At 53.3% G+C, this 20,490-nt stretch overlaps 1 protein-coding gene across 2 annotated transcripts in view; it reads left to right on the forward strand.

Moving 5' to 3' along the window:
• Window positions 1-20,490, forward strand: part of MYH11 (myosin heavy chain 11) — a 127,755-nt gene that overhangs the window by 99,533 nt on the left and 7,732 nt on the right. For both annotated transcript variants that reach the window (XM_052635853.1, XM_052635854.1), the window contains exons 23-40: window positions 33-170; window positions 1,378-1,501; window positions 1,933-2,104; window positions 3,533-3,745; window positions 5,714-5,858; window positions 9,316-9,522; window positions 11,056-11,160; window positions 11,249-11,401; window positions 11,658-11,906; window positions 13,869-14,081; window positions 14,432-14,644; window positions 14,878-15,039; window positions 15,869-15,997; window positions 16,300-16,388; window positions 16,794-16,917; window positions 17,353-17,561; window positions 18,857-18,965; window positions 19,046-19,218. In XM_052635853.1, the coding sequence (XP_052491813.1) occupies window positions 33-170; window positions 1,378-1,501; window positions 1,933-2,104; window positions 3,533-3,745; window positions 5,714-5,858; window positions 9,316-9,522; window positions 11,056-11,160; window positions 11,249-11,401; window positions 11,658-11,906; window positions 13,869-14,081; window positions 14,432-14,644; window positions 14,878-15,039; window positions 15,869-15,997; window positions 16,300-16,388; window positions 16,794-16,917; window positions 17,353-17,561; window positions 18,857-18,965; window positions 19,046-19,218 (2,927 nt within the window). The remainder of the gene's footprint in view (window positions 1-32; window positions 171-1,377; window positions 1,502-1,932; window positions 2,105-3,532; window positions 3,746-5,713; window positions 5,859-9,315; window positions 9,523-11,055; window positions 11,161-11,248; window positions 11,402-11,657; window positions 11,907-13,868; window positions 14,082-14,431; window positions 14,645-14,877; window positions 15,040-15,868; window positions 15,998-16,299; window positions 16,389-16,793; window positions 16,918-17,352; window positions 17,562-18,856; window positions 18,966-19,045; window positions 19,219-20,490) is intronic.

Raw genomic sequence — 20,490 nt, forward strand, 5'->3', positions numbered from 1 at the left:
ATTATTTTCATTATTTTCCTTCCCCCACAAAGGACCTGGAGGAGCAGCTGGAGGAAGAGGAAGCTGCCAGGCAGAAGCTACAGCTTGAGAAGGTCACAGCTGAGGCCAAGATCAAGAAACTGGAGGATGATATTCTGGTCATGGATGATCAGAACAATAAACTGTCAAAAGTGAGTGGGGTTGGATGTCCCTGGTGGTCCAGTGGTTAGACTCCACTGCATCGGGGCGTGGGTTCAGTCCCTAGTCAGGGAACTAAGATCCCACATGCCCTGTAATGTGGCCAAAAATTAAAAAAAAAAAGTGAGTGGGGTTGAGTGTCTGCATTAAAGTGACAGGCTCCTCAGGACTATGGATACCTTCAGATACCTTCCCTTTTTAAGCCAGGTACTAGGAATTAAAGGCCAAACAGGCAGTTGTCTCTGGCACTGATGTGACAGTCTTGTGACCACTGTCAGGATGCAGGCATGCCGTGGATGGGGTCCCCGGTGGTCCCAACAGTGCCAGGGCCACTGTGGAGCAAGTGTCGGGAACGCCACAACCAGTGCAGCCCCCGAGTTGTGCAAGGGAGGATGGGTAATGTGCCTGAGACCAGGGGGGCCCCCCTCACATTCTCACCACCCACTTCCGCTTGCTAACAGAGGACCAGCTGTCCTGGGATTGAGGGGCTTCTGGGATGTGAGACTTTCAGCCCCCAAAGCAGAAAAGTCCCAAGATGAGTAGCTCACCCTAGTCAGTATCCACTAAGCAGCCCCACTGTGAGTGGACTACCTTTAGTCCTGGATGCCAGCTGGGCACCGACTGTGAGACAGGCTTGGTGTCGGGGCAGGGTGTGCACGGTGGAGTAGGACCCAATCATCGAGGGGCATATGTTCCAGAGAGACAACAAGTAGATGATTATACAAGCAATCGCTAATTGCTGTCATGATCAGGGTTCTGAAGGAGGTGTTCACCCTCTTCTAAGAGAAGAGCACTAGGGGATGGAGGTGGGGCATTCAGGGAGGGCTTCCTGGAGGCGGTGACATTTCAGTGGAAACCTGAAGAATAAGGAGCAGTTAGAGGGAGAGGGGGTGGAGGCACATCCCAGGCAGATGGTCCCGCCTGTTTGCAAGAGCCCTGAGGCCTGTGGTAAGAAAGGAAAGAGGGCCCCTTGGCTGGGACATGAAGTTGAGGGGTTGAGGGGCCTGAGTTGGGGAGTGGCTAGTCTTTGGAAAGTATTATTGTTGAGGAACTTATTTTTCCCCCTTTAAAACTCTAGGTTGCATTTGGTTATAGTGTGGATTATCCTTTCAACTGTTTATCTGGAAATTACTAACAGTGAAACATAGTCCCGAGAGAAAAGGAAAAAAACCAATATTTCTTTTTCTTTTCCCCTAAAAGGAGCGAAAACTCCTTGAAGAGAGGATTAGTGACTTAACAACAAACCTTGCAGAAGAGGAAGAAAAAGCCAAGAATCTTACCAAATTGAAAAATAAGCACGAATCTATGATTTCAGAACTGGAAGGTAAAATGGCTTCTAGTGAGGTTCTGAGGGGGGTATTTTACTTTATTTTATTTTGTAACACCAAAACCATTTTATATTGGGGTACAGCCAGTTAACAGTGTTGTGATAGTTTCAGGTGAACCGTGAAAGGGGATATTTTAAAATAAGACAGGACTTTTGAGAATGGTGGATACGGCAGGAAAGGGACAGTCCTACCCAGCTGCCTGTGCACCCTTAGGAAACACACACATTCATGCTAGAAGGTGCTTGTCACCAGGGCTGACTTTCCTTCCACAAGAGCATGGTGCGGGTGGGATGGTTCCTCTGTGTGTGTGTGTGTGTGTGTGTGTGTGTGTGTGTGTGTGTGTGTGAAGTGCCTGAGCAGGAAGGCTCGTCCTCCAGGGATTTCTCAGGTAGTGTCCACCCTCCGGAGCACCCTGGCTTTTTTGCAGTGCGGCTGAAGAAGGAGGAGAAGAGCCGGCAGGAGTTGGAGAAGCTCAAGAGGAAGCTGGACGGGGAAGCCAGCGACTTGCACGAGCAGATCGCTGAACTGCAGGCGCAGATCGCCGAGCTCAAGATGCAGCTGGCCAAGAAGGAGGAGGAGCTGCAGGCGGCCCTGGGCAGGTACGAGGCCGCTGGGGGCAGGTCCAGGGTGTGCGCGTGCCCCGAGGGCCCCTGCCGGTCTGCAGAGGGGGCCTGGTCCTCCTTCTCCTCCAGGCAGGCCGCCACCTCACGTGAAGTGGCCCCGCCCCGGCCTCCCAGGTGCCTTGCAGTCCTGCTGGCACCTCCAGAACCTCGCCTTTGGCCTTCTCTCCCTACCAAGCTCATCCTCTCTACTGCCACTGTGCCCGCCTCTTGGGTGCCATCCTTCGTCATCTGCACCCCAGTCCTGGGTTTCTGGTTGCACAAAGAAGCCGTTCCATCAGCACCACAAACACCATGTGTCTGAGCTGAGAGGACCCTCCTGTCCGCAGCTGTCTCCCTCTGAGGCCCCTCTTTATGTGAACACCGGTCTCCTCGCGAGCTTTTGCCCCCTTCTCTCCCCGCCCAGGGTACGGCAGACTCGGCCCATTCCATGCGGTGTGCCCCCAACCCCTTTTCTGTGCCCCCTTCTCCCAGCTTGGAGCTGGGGTGCTCTAACAGCCTCCCCGGGGGTATTACAGTGGCGACTCACAGTTATTTAGCTGCTCTTCGTGTGCTGAGCTCTGCTCAAGCGGTGTCTTTACCGACACCTGGCCAGGTGTGCTGCGGTCCCTCCGGTCACTGAGGAGGAAGCTGGGCCAGTCGCCCAGCTTTTGAAAGACGGGCTGGGAGTCGCTTTCTGGGTGGTCCCCTGGCCAGGTCTCTCTCAGCCGGTTTGTGCCAGGCGACAGCGCTAGGGTGATGGGCCACCTCGTGTCTTCCCTCCACTGGTCCCCTTCCATCCATTGTAGATGAAACCGGAAGCAGCCCCACCGTGGTCAGGAGGGAGCTCCCTTCCATTCCTTCAGGTCAAGGCTCCCCACCTCCCACCCTGACCCGCAGTCACCGTCTCCCCTGGTGTTAACATTCCCATTCCCAACAAGCAGGGCCTGGCCAAGCTCTTTGCACGGAGCAGAACGACACTGAGCAAGTGGAAGGGAGAATCAACCAGTAGTTACTGGGGAGGAATACTTGCCTGACACTCAGAAAGCATCTGTTGGGCTCCTGCTGTGGACAAGGCACCATGCTGATTCAGTGCAAAGCACTCTCTGTCTCTGTGTCTCTGTCTGTCTGTTTCTGCCTCACTTTCACACACACACACACACACGCACACACACACACGCACACACACGTGCAGCATGACCTGTTTTCTTACATCAGCCCTCGGAAACTACATCCTGCATGAACCTCCAAGCAGTCCAACATGGCAAGAAGGGGCCTTGCGTGTCTCAGGACCTGAATGGAACACGTTCTGATATCTGTGGAACCCAAACGAGTGCTTCCAGAAAACCATCTTTGGCCACCTCATGGGATGGACAGCAGGGGCCCCGGGACCCCAGGGTCTTAGTTCTGGTGATCTGTCCCCGGCAGGCTGGATGACGAAATGGCTCAGAAGAACAATGCCCTGAAGAAGATCCGGGAGCTGGAAGGTCACATCTCAGACCTCCAGGAGGACCTGGACTCAGAACGGGCCGCAAGGAACAAGGCGGAGAAGCAGAAGCGGGACTTGGGGGAGGAGCTGGAGGCGCTGAAGACAGAGCTGGAGGACACGCTGGACAGCACGGCCACCCAGCAGGAGCTCAGGTGAGGAACCCCCACCCGGCCGGCTACTCTGATGGGTCGGGACGGCTGGTGGAAAGGGGAAAACCCACACAGATCCTGAGTCACGGGGCTCCTCAGGCCCTATGTTTATTGTGCTGATTACATTTTGCTTTAACGGATGTAAGCATGCTTAATTTTTTTTTGGAAAATTTTGTTGAAATATAGTTGATTTACAATGTCATGTTAGTTTCAGGTGTACAGCAAACTGATTCAGTTCTGTTCTTAACAAAAAGGCCATCTCAGAAAAATGAGTAATAAATATTTCTGTCTAATTAAGCCACATGGATACCTAAAAGGGCTCGCATATCTTCCTACCCTGGAGATGATTAGCTACTTGGCATTTGGGAGTTTCCTGTTACCCAAAGAGGATAATTGGAAAAACTGGATTTTTTAATTATTTAAAAATTCTAATAATTTATTATATTTGATGTTATAAATACTAACATCAAGTCTAAATATAACAAAACATTTTAATATGTCTGAACCATGAAAATCAACCAGTGAGTTAAGTATGCTTCATTTTTGAATTTATTTATTTTTAATTGAAAGATGGTTGCTTTACAATATTGTATCGGCTTCTGCCATACGTCAGCATGAATCGGCCATAGGTATGCATATGTCCCCCCACTCTTGAACCTCCCTCCCCCCTCCCACCCCATCCTACCCCTCTAGGTTGTTACAGAGCCCCAGTTTGAGTTCCATGAGTCATACAGCAAATTCCCGCTGGCTCTCTATTAGACATATGGCAGTGGATATGTTTCCATGTTACTCTCTCCATTCGTCCTACCCTCTCCTTCCCTCACCCCTTCCCGTGTCCGTAAGTCTGTTCTCTATGTCTAATCATGCTTATTTTTAAATCTTGGCTTACATCACAGTAGCGTGCTGCGATTCATGGGGTCACAAAGAGTCAGACACAACTGAGCGACTGAACTGAACTGAACTGACATCACAGTAGGAGGATATACTCAACTAGAGAATGACTTGAAAACTGTAGGAAAATTAGATACCAAAAGCATCGACCCCAGTCCCACCACGGTTGACATTTTGGGGAATTTCATTCATTCCTGTCTTTTCCTGAGTGTGTATAAGTTTTGCATTAAATTTTCAAAATAATATTTATCAGATTGGCCTCACTTGAAGTGTCACTGCTGGCTAACTGACAATACCCAACCAAAAAGCAGAAACAAAAACGGGTCACCTGCCGGATAATGAATGCCGACTTCAGTGAAACTAGGTCATTTATTTATTCAGCAAACACGCAAGTGTGTTTTGATTGCACCCTGTGTCAAGTGCTGTGCTAACATGGAGATTTACTTCCCACGTTTTGGGTTTTGTGCTACATCACTGAGCTGGGCCTAGAAGCCAGCACAACCTCCTGCCCCCTTTGCACTGGCCCAGAGCAGTGGCTCATAGCAGTGAACTCAGACTGTTTGGGTTCAAATTCTTGGTCAGTCACACAATGGTTTTAATACCTTGGGCAAGCTGCTCACTCTTTCTTAGCTTTTGTTTCCTCATCTGTAAAACAGAAATAATGATACACTTGCCTCTAAAAGTCACCTTGAATATTCTGTCAGATGACATATACCCAGAACTTAGGTCAGAGCTTGGCATATAGCGTATCCTCAGTAAATAGAGCTAATGTTAGTATTTACAGAACAGTCTGCAACTCACTTTGCATTCTTCCAACAATATCATGTGTTTTATTTTGTGTATTTGTGTGTCGGCCCTGGGAGATTCTGGGAGGTAGCATGCTCCTCTTTTTTATAGCTACCTCCTTGTTTTGAGGAAATTCCAGGTCCAGAGAGGTTAGGTGACTCACCTGAGGTCACACAGCTTGGGAGGGATGGCGACGAAGACTTCAGTTCCAGGTCCCGGGAGACCCCTCGTGCCTCTGCACTGAGGCAAATCTCTGTCTCCTCCACTGCCAGCCTCTGTGTTCTTCCTGCCCAGGGCCAAGAGGGAGCAGGAGGTGACGATGCTGAAGAAAGCCCTGGACGAGGAGACGCGGTCCCACGAGTCCCAGGTGCAGGAGATGAGGCAGAAGCACACACAGGTGGTGGAGGAGCTCACTGAGCAACTGGAGCAGTTCAAGAGGGTGAGTCGCGATGGTATTTTGGGGACAACAAAATTCAGAGAATAGGTCAACAGCTTCAGGTAACGACATGCGAGTGTCTGCACTAAGGCCAATAACAAGCCACGGTGATTCTAATGAGAGTGATGGCACCCAGCATTTATGTTTACTGAGTATTATCTTGATTGATCTTTTCCACCACCCTCTGGGATGGGTACAATGAAGCCCCTTTGACACAAGAAGGAACTGAGGTCCAGAGTACCTAAAGGTCACACAGCTATTGACAGAGTCCCAGCAGTCTGCGTGCTCAAGTCGCTTCAATCACATCTGACTCTTTGCAACCCCGTGGACTGTAGTCCGCCAGGCTCCTCTGTCCATGGAATTCTCCAGGCAGAAATACCGGAGTGGGCTGCTGTGCCCTCCTCCAAAGGATCTTCCCAACCAAGGGTTTGAACCCGTGTCTCCTGCACTGGCAGGCAGGTTCTTAACCACCAGAGCCACCTGGGAAGCCCTGGCTCTGGGCTCATCTCTCAGCCTCTCCAGGGCAGGGTCTCCAGGTAGGCCCTTGTGGATAAGCAGAGTTCAGCAAAATTCTGGGAAGGTAGCTGAACACTGAGGACAGTCTAGCCATCTTCATTTCTGTGCAGAGTGGAGCAAGACTGTCATCATTTGAGTGGCAAGACAGGGCTCCCTGGTTAGTTTGAGAATGGCTAGATCTAATCTTCCTCTGATGCTTGGCTATTTGGGGGTGCACAGGAGCTGAGGCAGTTAACTAGCACTAAAATTCTGTGTATCCGGATCTTCCTCTCGCTTTGGAGAATGTGCTTGTGTATCATGCCCAGGGAAGAGCTTTTTTAGCTTATGACATCCTGCTAGGTGGCTTCTCTAAAAGTCTGAATTATACCACCGTCAGTGCTGCAGCTTTCCTCCAGAACTTTCTAGACTGAATGGCTGCTGTGTTCCCTAAGAATTGTTGGTGTTGGCATTAGTTTCTACCGCCAGTCAAGATGAATGTTTTTCAGGACTGCCCTGGTGATCAGCGGCTAAGGCTCTGTGCTCCCAGCGCTGGGGGCCTGGGTTTGATCCCTGATCAAGGAACTTGATCCCACATGCCTCAACCAAAAAGATCCCGCATACCACAGAAAGATCCCAGGTGCTGTAACTAAGACCCTGACTCAGCCAAATTCACCAGGGAATACCAACTAAGACCCAGTTCAGCCAAATCAATAAATATTAAAAAAAAGATAAATATTCTTCCATGAACTGGTTCACCACCAGTTCGATCATAATCTCATAATTTTCCCATATATTTAAATAACGCCGGCAACCCCTTGTATGGCATTGAGTATATACCACTGTTCCAAAGTTTTACGGGCACCAACTCATTTAATCCCACCTGCGACCTTTGCTAAAATGCACATCTCCAGGCCCCACACTGAAATGCACTGTCCCTGACTGAACACCCTCACGCTCCAGGTGCCGCCTTGTCACTCGTCACGTGGGGTCTGAATATGACAAATATCTATAGCATGTATTTCCCCTTTCAGTTGTCTTCTCTTTATTATGTTCAGAAGGGTTTTTTTCTTTTTTTTCCCCCCACTTTTTGGCCATGCCCTGTGACATGAGGGATCTTAGTTCCCTGACCAGGGATCAAGTCTGAGCTCCTTGCATTGGAAGCATGGAGTCCTAGCCACTGGATCGCCATGAAGCTCCCAGAAATTATTTTTCAATTAATGAATTGTTTACCCCTGGCTGCGCTGGGTCTCTGCGGCCGCACTCAGGCTTTCTCTAGCTGCGGCACGTGGGGGCTCCTCTCTGGTTGCGGCGCGGGGGCTTTGCCTTGTGACGGCTTCTCTTGTCGTGAAGCAGAGGCTCTAGGGCGTGCGAGCCTCAGTGGTTGTGGCCCGTGGGCTTGGTTGGCCTGGACCGCACACGGAGTCTTCCCGGACCAGGGACAGGACCAGTGACCCCTGCATTGGCCGGTGGACTCTTAACCACTGGACCACCAGGAAGTCCCCGAGAAAGTCTTATTGTGATCGAAGTTGAATCCAAATGGGCTCTTCCCACCTGATGGAATGAGTCCTCCAGACAGTAGTAAGGTATTATGTGTCACGGTTACTGTAAGTTTGGAAAGCTAATTGACCAGCGCTGAGCCAGGTGTTCATCCGAGATGAGCAGGCGCTGGGGGGCCTCTTTGCAGAGACTCAGCTGTTCTGGCCATCCATGCCTGACCTGTGTGAGCAGGAGGGGCCTCAGAACGCCTGCCCACCATCTCAGGAGCAACTCCTCTTACATGTGTATAGTCACCACCATTCTGGGAAAAAGGTTTTAGGGGAGCCCAGGTCCCGTGAGGTCCCCCAGGGTCCTTGATATCAACCTGCACTGTTGCCTTAAGAGGCACTTTGTCCCTGTCTGGGGTCCTGGGAGCACTAAATGGACTCATCACCAGAGGACTGGCTTCTGAGGGTCCCTAGACACTGCACAGACCTGCCCAGGAGCTGAGGGGCGAGCCCACTGTTGCTTTCTCCACTCTCGGGACCCACACACTTTTCTCTCTTGCTCCTTTCCGCCTCCTATAGACCCAGGAGAAGGTCCCTCCTTTCTTCTGCTTTTTCCCCCAAACACTTTTTTTCTGAGAGAAACTCATATGCCTACAAGAGCTGTTTAGATAAAATAGCTTTCTCTAAACTTTCACAGAAATGACAGTGTACATCCAATGATAAATCAATGGACGATAGGGAGTGGTGGGGACTGGGGCTGAGTGGAGTGTGACTGCCCTGTTTACAGGGCCAGCTGCTACTCAGATCCAGCTGATTGCTCTCTTAGAGGAAGGCAAGACCTCTGTTTCCAGAGCTTTACTTTTTTTTTGGAAGTCAGACTTTAAATAGAGATGTATGCAGCAAAATTCACCAACCTAAAGTGTATATAGTTCGGTGAATTTTGACAAATGATTTAACCACCACCCAGTCATGAAACAGAACGTTCGATTTTTCAAATGAGAAGCTGGGAGCCCAGATTTTTATGCGATATTTCTTTTTATTTACCTGACTGTGCCAGGTCTTAGTTGTGGCACGTGAGATCTAGTTCCCCAACCAGGGATCAAACTCAGGCCGCCTGCATTGGGAGCGCCGAGTCCTAGCCACTGGACCACCAGGGACGTCCCTATGTAATATTTCTTTATTAAAATGTTAAAAGGTATAACATGAATCAAACAGGATGTGATAGCAGGGTTGATGCAGCCCGGGGGATGCTAGTTAGCAACCTCTGAGCTTTAGGAAAACAGAATCCAAAAGGCCTCACTGGTGATCGTGTGCTCCTCACTGCCCCGAGTCCCTCCCGTGAGCTGGGGAGCACAGGTCCCCAGACCTACCAAGGGAAGGGGAAGCAAAGAGGAAGGCCCCCGCTAGCACAGGTCCTTATCTTAAAACACTCTGCCAGCCCTGGGCCTAGCACCTTCTTTCCTCTCTGCTTCTCTGGCTAGGCCAAGGCCAACCTGGACAAGAACAAGCAGGCACTGGAGAAAGAGAACGCGGAACTGGCCGGAGAGCTGCGAGTCCTGAGCCAGGCCAAGCAGGAGGTGGAACACAAGAAGAAGAAGCTGGAGGTGCAGCTGCAGGAGTTGCAGTCCAAGTACAGCGACGGGGAGAGGGTCCGGGCCGAGCTCAACGACAAGGTCCACAAGCTGCAGGTGAGGCGACTTCGTTGGGACTGTCTCTGAAGGATGGGGTTCTTCCAGCTAATGAAGCCTCTGTTCATTTCCTTGAGTTACATTCCATGGTTGCCTTATTCAATTTAACCTCTAAAAACTCCTACCTGCTCATTCAAAATGAGTATTTACTGAGTGCCTGCTGTATGCCAGGTGCTGTGTTTAATCCTGAGATACAACAGCAAGGAAGAAGACAAACACTGTCCCTGCCCCCAGAGAACTCCAGCCCAGTGCAACGAAAGACATTAATAACAATGAAGATGAATATGAAATGATGCTGGGAAGCAGAGACACATACTGCAATGAATATAAATAATACAAGGGCCTGGGCCTGTGGGCGGAGGAGTCAAGGAAGGCTTCCCTAAGAAGGATGTATAGTCTGACAGATGACAAGTCTGTCTACTTACAGGCAGGGAATAGCATGTGCAAAGGCCCAGGACTAAGGGAGAAGTCAGAAGAGATCACGTAAGGCCAGTAGAGCTAGAATGATAAATCTGATGGACTATAGGGGATGGTGGAGACTGGGGCCAAGGGGAGTTAACAGGAAGGGGAAGGTACGTGGCACGAAATGGGACTGGAGCAGGTTGGCGCCAGAAGACACAGGGCCTTCAAGGCCCTATTATATATGCATCTCGGCCTTCACGCTGAGTGATGGGAAACCACTGATGGGTTTTAAGCTGAAGAGTGACATGGTCTGTTGGTCTTTGGTTTTGATTAGCTTTGAACAGACATTTGGACTAACTCTCCATTCATGGAATATGGCCTACCTTTTGATAAATATTTAATGTGCTTAGAGCCTGGGACAAGGATACAGGACAGCATGAAGTATGAGTTTTTCCACACACAGCTGAGCACAAGGGTTTTGCTATCCTAACACAAACAACATCCTGGAGGAATGAAGATCATTTATATCCTCACTGTAAATGGGAGGGGGACGGATGGTGGGCTGGTGTCTCTGAAAGGACTTGTTCAGAGATACCAGGGCCTGGAGTAAAAGGCAGAGGAAAGGTAGAGAGAGCTTTCTACCGTCAGTGCCTGCGTCTATGGCTTTGCCGTAAGGGTGAGTGAAAGGGCGAAGAGCAGGGGTGAGGAAGGGGTGGGAGGGACAGGACCCTTGGATATGGAGGTGCCCCCCGCAGCCTCTTCCCTCACTTAGGGATCGGGTCAGTCCAGACCGCTGCTTAGTGTCTGGACCTGCAAACCTGCTCTTCATGTTTGCCAACCTTGGCAAGGCTCCAGGATCCATGTGGAGGGCTCAGGGCCCAATGAGTACAGTCTAACCACAGTATAACAGGGCTCTCACAGGCTCTCGGAACCAGAGGCTACCAGAGATGGCAACCTGTAGGGATGTCCTTCCCTCCCCCCCAGGAGGGACCATGACCAGGCTCCTTAGCTCACTGGAAGCTCTCAATCAGTCGACACCCCAAGGCCGATCACCGAGTACAGAGAGCCCCTATTACTTAAGGACAGTCCTGTCCTGGATGATCCAACTAACCAGTCTCCGGGCGCCCACAGAATGAAGTGGAGAGTGTCACGGGGATGCTCAACGAGGCAGAGGGCAAGGCCATCAAACTGGCCAAGGACGTAGCATCCCTTGGGTCCCAGCTCCAGGACACCCAGGTGGGTATCGGGCCACGTCACCTAGAGGCACCTGGGGTACGGCCTTCCTCGGGGTGGGCTCCTGGACTTCTGCATGTCCTTTCTGTAGGAGCTGCTTCAAGAAGAAACCCGGCAGAAGCTCAACGTGTCCACCAAGCTGCGCCAGCTGGAAGACGAGAGGAACAGCCTGCAGGAACAGCTGGACGAGGAGATAGAAGCCAAGCAGAACCTGGAGCGCCACATCTCGACCCTGAACATCCAGGTGCCCACTGCGAGTCTTTGCCCTGGAGGGTAGCTCAATGGCTCGAATGTGATTGTGGTAGAACGGCGGCACCGTTTTGCTTGACTCATTGGCTCCCCCTGCTGTTGAGTTTCTTCCATGGTGCCATTTTGCTTGGCTCACTAGCTCCCCCTGGTGTTGATTTTATTTAGTGATGGTCATGGCTTCTCAGGGGCGCAGGGCTGGGACTCACTTATCCCCACCTCCTCTCATCCCAACCTGGACCCTGCCTTTTCAGCTCTCCGACTCGAAGAAAAAGCTGCAGGACTTTGCCAGCACCGTGGAATTGCTGGAAGAGGGCAAGAAGAAGTTCCAGAAGGAAATCGAAGGCCTGACCCAGCAGTACGAAGAGAAGGCAGCTGCTTATGACAAACTGGAAAAGACCAAGAACAGGCTTCAGCAGGAGCTGGACGACCTGGTTGTCGATTTGGACAACCAGCGACAACTGGTGTCCAACCTGGAAAAGAAGCAGAAGAAGTTTGATCAGGTAGGGGCTGGAGGGCCCTCCCCTCTGCTCACGGACCCTGGCTGGGGGGTGGGGGTCCGGGTCTGCAGAACATCCAGTGTGGCTGCTGTGTGTCTGGCAGCATCCCATCCTGGCTTTGCTGGTCATGATGGAAGGCTGGCCAGCTTGGGTGAGGCTCCTCGAGGGGTCAGTGAGGACAGTGGCGAAGCCTCAGTGGCCGTGACTTCCCAGGTTCCACGACCACCACAAAGGCCATCTAGAAACCCAGTCGTGCCTTGGGTTCTAGCCCTGATAAGGAATGAGGTTTACTGATTTTACTCACTCAGTGAGTATTTGTTGGGCGCCTACTGAGGATTCCAATTAAAGTATCTATCCTTGAAATACCACTGTTCCTTAACATCTCATCACAAAGAATCTTGAGCACGTAGCAAAGCGGAAAGCCTTGTGCTGTGAACACCTGGACACTCACCACCTTGATTCAATCATTAAGGCCTTACCCTGACTTGGGGCTTCCCTGGTGGCTCAGATGGTAAAGGATCTGCCTGGAATGCAGGGACCCTGGTTTGATCCCTGCCTGGGTCAGGAAGATTCTCTGGAGAAGGAAATGGCAACCCACTCCAACATTCTTGCCTGGAGAATTCCATGGACAGAGGAGCCTGGCAGGCTACAGTCTATGGGGTCGCAAAGGGTTGGACATGACTGAATGACTAACACTTCACTGACTTTATCACATGCTTATTTATGAGTGTATTACATCTCTCATTTGTATCTTATCTTTTAGTTGCACTTAAAAGCAAATTACAGACAACTGTACATCACCCTCTAGATACCTCCACACTGCATATAAACTAGGGTTCATTTTTCAAAATATTTTTTCTTCCCATGAAGTAAAATTACATACAATGAAATACATAAATCTTAAGTATACACTCACTGAGTTCTGATAAATGCACACACCTATATGACCCAAACCCCTAAATACCAGCTTTCAATATGTGTTACTCAGAGTCAGTAAATATTTTTTGGTTTACATGTGACTCAGGGCTTATTCCAAAAATCAACTTGGGGATGGAATTTTGGGATTCTTTTCTTCCAGCCATCCCTTCTCTGTGCTGACAGCTTGTTCTTAGTGCTTCTTATCTGCTGGTTCATTATCTGGTCCAGGGTCTGAGACTGCTCTATTATTTTCCCGTCACAAACAGCGGAGAGTTTTTGTGTTGACTGCTGCTGGGAGGCCCTGTTGCGTGCCCATCTTTGCTGGACTCTGGAAGTCTGGGTTTTGGACGCTACAGTGAATACTGCTCTTTCCTGTTGTTGTTGTTTAGGTGCTCAGTCATGTCCAGCTCTCTGCGACCCCTTGCACTGTAGCCCACCAGGCTTTTCTGTCCATGGGATTTCCCAGGCAAGGATGCTGGAGTGGGTTGCCAGTTCCTTCTCCAGGGGATCTCCCTGTCCCAGGGATCCAACCCAAGTCTCCTGCACTGGCAGAAGGATTCTTTTCCACTGAGCCACCAGGGAAGCCCGTCTGTTTCTAAAGATGAGGTTAACGTCAGAATGGGCTTTTCTTGGAGCTGCTTCCCCAGGCAGAGGGTGTGTGCAAACCCATCCACATATTCACCACTTCTCTACTCATAGGGTGGCTCACAGGGTACTTCTGTAAGGGAGTGACTGTGGCCTTGAAACAAAAGAATAACTGGCCTCTGGCAGGATTAAGTGTCACCCTGACCTTGGTCAGAGTGGAACAACATGGGCAGCATTAGTGATTTCTAAGCACAAATACGGCGAATGCTGGCTCTGCAAAGCTGACCTGGAAGTCGGCAAGCAGGACTGTTATAAACTATTTGCATAGATATGTGACCTCCTCCCAGCTGTACCAGGATGAGTTCAGCTGCACACAAGGCTTCTTCCCCATATTTGCAGTTAAATGCCGCCGATCCTCGGGCATGCCTAGAGCTCACCTCTGGGTCTTTTGCTGTGTTGCAGTTGTTGGCCGAGGAGAAAAACATCTCTTCCAAATATGCGGATGAAAGAGACAGAGCCGAGGCAGAAGCCAGGGAAAAGGAAACCAAAGCCTTGTCACTGGCGCGGGCCCTCGAGGAAGCCTTGGAAGCCAAAGAAGAGCTCGAGAGGACCAACAAGATGCTCAAAGCCGAGATGGAGGATCTGGTTAGCTCCAAGGACGACGTGGGCAAGAATGTAAGTGGCTCTTCATCGTCTTTGCTTGTCCATGTCCCTCCGCCCCTGACCCTCTCTGCTAGTTATCAGTCCACAGGTAAAGGAGGGGGCCCCACGCCTCATTCATGGTAAGCAATAATCAGGAACTGAAGGGAGTCCCTTGGGCTGATGCAAAGAGGGGGCCAGCCTTGGGCTGTTGGGAACAGTCTTTGGAGGTAAGGTCCGAGTCAAGGGTTCCAAGAGGAAGGCTGTGGTCTGGACTCCTGGTCTTGCATCCTGGGGGTATCAAAAGCCACCTCCTGGACCATGATGAGCTGCCCATCACTGGGGGCTGCCCAACCATCTTCATGACATCACCCCTCACATCAAAGGTCCATGAGCTGGAGAAGTCCAAGCGGGCCCTGGAGACCCAGATGGAGGAGATGAAGACCCAGCTGGAAGAGCTCGAGGACGAGCTGCAGGCAACGGAAGATGCCAAGCTGAGGCTGGAGGTCAACATGCAGGCCCTTAAAGTACAGTTTGAGCGGGACCTCCAGGCACGGGACGAGCAGAATGAAGAAAAGCGGAGGCAACTCCAGAGGCAGGTAACCCATGGCGGGGAGAGAGGGGAGGGGGGCGGGGAGAGAGGGCAGGGGAGCAGGGCCAGCCGGCATTCCTTCCTTCCGCCACCACTTCCTGGCTTCGTGGAAACTTTGATTTCTCCCCTGCAACCTGGGGATGGGAAGCCCACCTTCGGTGGTGGTGCAAACCTGGGCCCTGGGGGAAGGGATCCGAGGGGCGGCCCTGCCCTGCAGCACATGTTGCTGGCCTCTCCCAGCTCCACGAATACGAGACGGAACTGGAAGACGAGAGGAAGCAACGCGCCCTGGCGGTGGCAGCCAAGAAGAAGCTGGAAGGGGATCTGAAGGACCTGGAACTGCAGGCAGACTCGGCCGTCAAGGGGAGGGAGGAAGCCATCAAGCAGCTGCGAAAACTGCAGGTGGGTGACGCCCCAAGGACCAGGGAGGTCGGGTCCACAGCCATGGTTGGACGCAGCCTCCTTCTGTCGCTGGTGCCTGGTCACCTGGTGCTTTTCCATCACGCTTTTGCTTTGGGAGCTGTTTCCTGCCCTGGGGGCGGAGGTGGTGAGGTCACCCTCCACCTGGTGACCTCCACCCTCCTCCCCAGGCGGAGCAGCTGAGCAACAGCCAAACACTATCCTTAGGTGTTTGGCTCTGGGGTTCCCTGGTGGCCCAGATGGTAAAGAATCTGCCTGTAATGCAGGTTCTATCCCTGGTTGGGAAGATTCCCTGGAGAAGGGAATAGCAACCCACATCAGTATTCTTGCCTGGAGAATTCCATGGACAGAGGAGCCTGGCGGGCTATACCATGCATGGGGTTGCTGTGAAGAGTCAGACACCACTGAGAGGCTAACACTCAGACCTCAGCACTGTTTCTTAGATCTGTGGAGCCCGTCCAGAGACCCCAGGCAGCCACCTGTGGCCAAGGGCTTTGTGGTTAAATGGTGGGAAAGCCTAGGCTTCCCTGGTGGCTCCGATGGTCAAGAATCTGCCTGCAATGCAGGAGACCCAGGTTCAATCCCTAGGTTGGGAAGATCCTCTGGAGGAGGAAATGGCAACCCACTCCAGCATTCTTGCCTGGAGAATCCCCTGGACAAGGAGCTGGCAGGCTACAGTCCACAGGGTTGCGAGGAGTTGGACACGACTGAGCAGCTGACACATACACTCAGGCTGGCACAGAAAGGTAATCTGGGCCACAGGACCCAGTGAGTAAGGACTTCTTAGCTGGTCCTGCCTGTCCTCATGCAGGCTCAGATGAAAGACTTCCAGAGAGAGCTGGAAGACGCCCGCGCCTCCCGGGACGAGATCTTTGCCACGGCCAAAGAGAATGAGAAGAAAGCCAAGAGCCTGGAGGCAGACCTCATGCAGCTACAGGAGGTAAAGCCTTCTCCACACTGTGAGGGCCGTGACGGGGGGGCCCTGGGCACCCTGAGCTCGGGCACCCACATTCAGCATCCCACAAGTGAGGGCCCCATAGCATGGGCATGGAAAAACACGGGGTTTTCTTGCTGACGGATCTGCAGGCCTCCCCCCAAGCTCGGAGGAGGCCACGCCATTTTCAAGGATGGCCATGGAGGCGGCCGGGGGCCTGCTGCTGGGAGCGGGGTAGATGCTTGGGTGGGGTGCAGACCCTCCTGACAGGCAACTGGTTTCCTTCCTCCCCGCCTCCCACCATCCAGGATCTAGCAGCAGCTGAGAGGGCTCGCAAGCAGGCAGACCTGGAGAAGGACGAGCTGGCGGAGGAGCTGGCCAGCAGTGTGTCAGGGAGGTAGGAGCCGCCTGGGGAGAAAGGGGTCCCTAGACTCACATGATGAGAGAAGCATTCAGTCAGAGGAGGCCTCCTGGACCGTATGTTAAGGCTGAACGTGATAGCATGTTCAGCTGAGCTTATGACAGGGGACATGTGTTTTTCACACCCTATTTGGGGGTGTAGTCTGGTGGGGGCGGGGCATCTGGGGATGTTGGGGAGGAGGGAGCTGGTCCTTATCTCAGGCCTGGCTTTCTAACACCAGCTGGCTCCCTGCTTCCCAGCTGTGTGAGTCTGCACAAGCCTCTAAGCCTCTCTGAGTCTTGATTGTAAAAGAGGATGACCTGGAGGCATTGCTCCTCCAAGGGAGGGAGCTGCCTAAGCCAGGGGAGGCTGGAGGTCCCAGGGCGGCTGCCTTTCCCTTAGAAACGCACTGCAGGACGAGAAGCGCCGCCTGGAGGCCCGGATCGCACAGCTTGAGGAGGAGCTGGAGGAAGAGCAAGGCAACATGGAGGCCATGAGTGACCGCGTCCGGAAGGCCACGCAGCAGGTGGGGGCTGGGGCAGCCCGGACCTGCCCTCGGACAGGCTCCTGTGTGCCAGGCCCAGGCCGGGGGCAGGACGAGACCGGAGAGTAGGGACCCAGCTCATCCGCTCCGGAGCACCCACTCCCTCCTCTCCGGTCACCCCAGCACCTGGCCTGCAGGGCCTCCCGTGGTGGCTCCCTCCAGCAGACGAGGCTCACCCAGAAGGGCTTGGCGGTCTCCTTCCTGCATTTTCCTTAGCTCCCACCTCCTGACAGTGAGCACCCCTCCACCATCGTCACTGGGGACCCGTTGTGGAACCGGCGTGGCACTGAGATGTGGCCTGGAAGGGATGCCCCTTGGCTGAGCCTTGAAGGATGGCCAGGGAGGGGCTGGGTGCCGGAGGGGAGGGAGGGGGTTTCTGGGCGCCCTCCACCTGGTGACCTCCACTGTCCTCCCCAGGCAGAGCAGCTCAGCAATGAGCTGGCCACGGAGCGCAGTGCAGCCCAGAAGAATGAGCACGCGCGGCAGCAGCTTGAGCGGCAGAACAAGGAGCTGCGGAGCAAGCTGCAGGAGATGGAGGGGGCAGTCAAGTCCAAGTTCAAGTCCACCATTGCGGCCCTGGAGGCCAAGATCGCACAGCTGGAGGAGCAGGTGGAGCAGGAGGCCAGGTACGGGGGCTGGGGGGGCCGTCGAGCAGCACCCCGAAGACCGCCTGCTTGCCAGCGAGTGGTGGGGGCGTGGAGGGGTCAGCCAGCCTTCCTGGACATCAGCTCTGGCCAAGAATTGGCTCAGAGGTGCCCGCGCGGCAGCTGTGCTGGGTGAACTGAGTGAGAACATGGGCAGGCACTGTGCCCCGAGTGAGCCTCTGAGATGCTAGCTGCTCTAAGCGGCCGGACTCCTCAGTGACGTCAGCCAGGCTTCCTGGGAGCTCCCGGGACTTTGCCTAACCCGTGTCTGCAGGCTGTCATGCTAACAGGTACAGCAAACATTCAGGTCCTCAGCCCCTTCGGCACCCACAGTCATGGGCAGGCTGCTCGCTTACACGCGGTCCCTGAGCTGACCATCAGACAGGGTCTAGATCCTTACACTGTTTTTGCCTTTTTTTGTGGCTACTTCATAGGAAAGTCATGTGCCACAACAGTTCATCAATTTAAAGCATGCGGCTCAGTGTGTGGGGGGGTACTCGGTCACTCAGTCGTGTCCAACCCTTTGCGACCCCATGAACTGTAGCCTGCCAGGCTCCTCTGCCCATGGAATTCTCTAGACAAGAATACTGGAGTGGGTAGCTGTTCCCTTCTCCAGGGCTCTTCCCGACCCGGGGATCGAGTCCGGGTCTCCCACAGTGCAGGCGGATTCTTTACCATCTGAGCCACCAGTGCAGTTCAGTGGCCCCCAGTGTACAGCTCACAGGCACACCTTCTCAACAGTCAACCATGGCACGTTAAGAAGAACCAGTAAGAAGCCCTGTGTCCTTAGCCATCACCCTCTATTTCGCATCCCCGGCTCCAGGCAACTGCTCATCTACTTCCTGCCTTTATTGTCTATTCTGGACATTTCGCAAAGTGGGGGCATACAACACAGGGCCGCTTGTTAAGACTGGCTTTCTTTCACTGAGCATGCTTCCAAGGTTCTCCCGCACTGTAGCCAGGGTCAGCACGGCATTCCTTTTCATGGACGATTTCTCAGAATGAGCTCTGATTCGGGCTTAGGAAAAGTGCCCATGTGGGGACTTCCCTGGTGGCCCTTAATGGCTAAGACTCTGTGCTCCCAATGCAGAAGGGACAAGGGTTCAGTCCCAGGTCAGAGAACTAGATCCCACATGCCACAGCTAAGACCCAGTGCAGCCAAATAATTTAATTAAAAAAAAAGGAAAGTGCCCACATGGGTGAGGCTGGTTGGGTTCACATACTGGCTGCAGGGAGGCCCTCCCCATCTGAACCTTGCTGCTTGCCCGTGTACGCAGAGAGAAACAGGCGACCGCCAAGTCACTGAAGCAGAAGGACAAGAAGCTGAAGGAGGCCCTGCTGCAGGTGGAGGATGAGCGCAAGATGGCAGAGCAGTACAAGGAGCAGGTAACCACGCCCCGGCCCCCCGCCCAGCCCTGCAGGCCCCGCCACACCCCCGCCTGACCCTCGGGGCCGCCCCTTGCCAGGCCGAGAAAGGAAACTTGAGGGTCAAGCAACTCAAGAGGCAGCTGGAGGAGGCAGAGGAGGAGTCCCAGCGCATCAACGCCAACCGCAGGAAGCTGCAGCGCGAGCTGGATGAGGCCACGGAGAGCAACGAGGCCATGGGCCGCGAGGTGACGGCGCTCAAGAGCAAGCTCAGGTGAGGCGCCAGCCTCCGGGGGGCCTCGGGTCACACACTGGGCATGCAGGGTGGCCTGAAACACCCACAGTGGCTCAGAGACCCTCTCCCCGGGGCCGCTCACTGTGTGTACAGCACCAGCTGTATGCAGCACCAGCCTGTGCTGGATGTGGTGGGGGCTCAGGTTACGGGGGCCCTGCCTTTGAGCGGCTCCCCTTCTGTTCCAACAACCAGTCCCTTCCTGTCCTCCTGGCGAGGAGCAGGAGAACCAGGCGGTGTCTCCCTGTCTCCTGAGGTACTTCTTCTCTGTGTCAGGACATTGGCAGACTCCCTTCTCTCTTCCCCTCTCTTCTGGACTCTCTCTTCCTTGCTCTTCCTAACTCAGGGTTTCTCTGCCCGATCGCCATCCAGGGCTGAACAACTCTTTGTTTATTGTGGGCTTCCCTGGTAGCTCAGACGGTAGAGAATCTGCTTGCAATTCAGAAGACCCAGGCTCGATCCCTGGGTTGGGAAGATCCCCTGGAGAAGGAACTGGCAACCCACTCCAGTATTCTTGCCTGGAGAATCCCATGGACAGAGGAGCCTGGTGGGCTACCGTCAGTCCAGGGGGTCTCAAAGAGTCGGACGTGACTGAGCAACTGTCATGGGCTGGCCTGTGCCCTGCAGGACACTGAGCAGCACTCCTGGCCTCCGCAAGCTAGATGCAATGGCACGTCCCCTGATGTCCCTGGGGGGTGCTGTTGCCCACAGTTGAGCCCCTCTGCCCTAAGTGGGCGGGGTTGTTTTCTCTCCTACCCCTGAACCACTGGGTCTGAAGGCAGTAGGTGCTTCCTGCTCCGCAGGGCAACTTCCAGCCCCTGGTCCACCCAGTTCTCTGAAAGGCCTAGCTCCACGCTTTCCGTGTCATCCATCCACACCCTGCAGGTGGGTGATCCAGCTTCAAGTCCATGACCTTCTCTCCTCCAGGGCCCTGCCACTTGCCCGCACTCCCGCTAATTCTCAGCCCTAACCTGACCTTCAGGCATTACATCATCAGCCCGCCACCACCTTTCTTCAGCTCTCCCCTGTCTCCACCGGTGTCTTGCACCCCTCAGCTCATTCTGTCACAGCCCCACTGACTGCACGGTTACAATCAGCCTCTCCCACATCCTCCACACTCTGGTCCCTCTTCCTGCTGTGCTGGGCTCACTTGGTTAAAATACAACCCAAATGAAATCCAACTGCCAACCTTCTGCAGCTCAAAGCTATGCAAGAAAGCCAACAGGAGCACTGCCACTTCACTGAGAAACGTGC

The sequence above is a fragment of the Budorcas taxicolor genome, chromosome 2 (assembly GCF_023091745.1).
Source record: "Budorcas taxicolor isolate Tak-1 chromosome 2, Takin1.1, whole genome shotgun sequence".
Lineage (NCBI taxonomy): Eukaryota > Metazoa > Chordata > Mammalia > Artiodactyla > Bovidae > Budorcas > Budorcas taxicolor.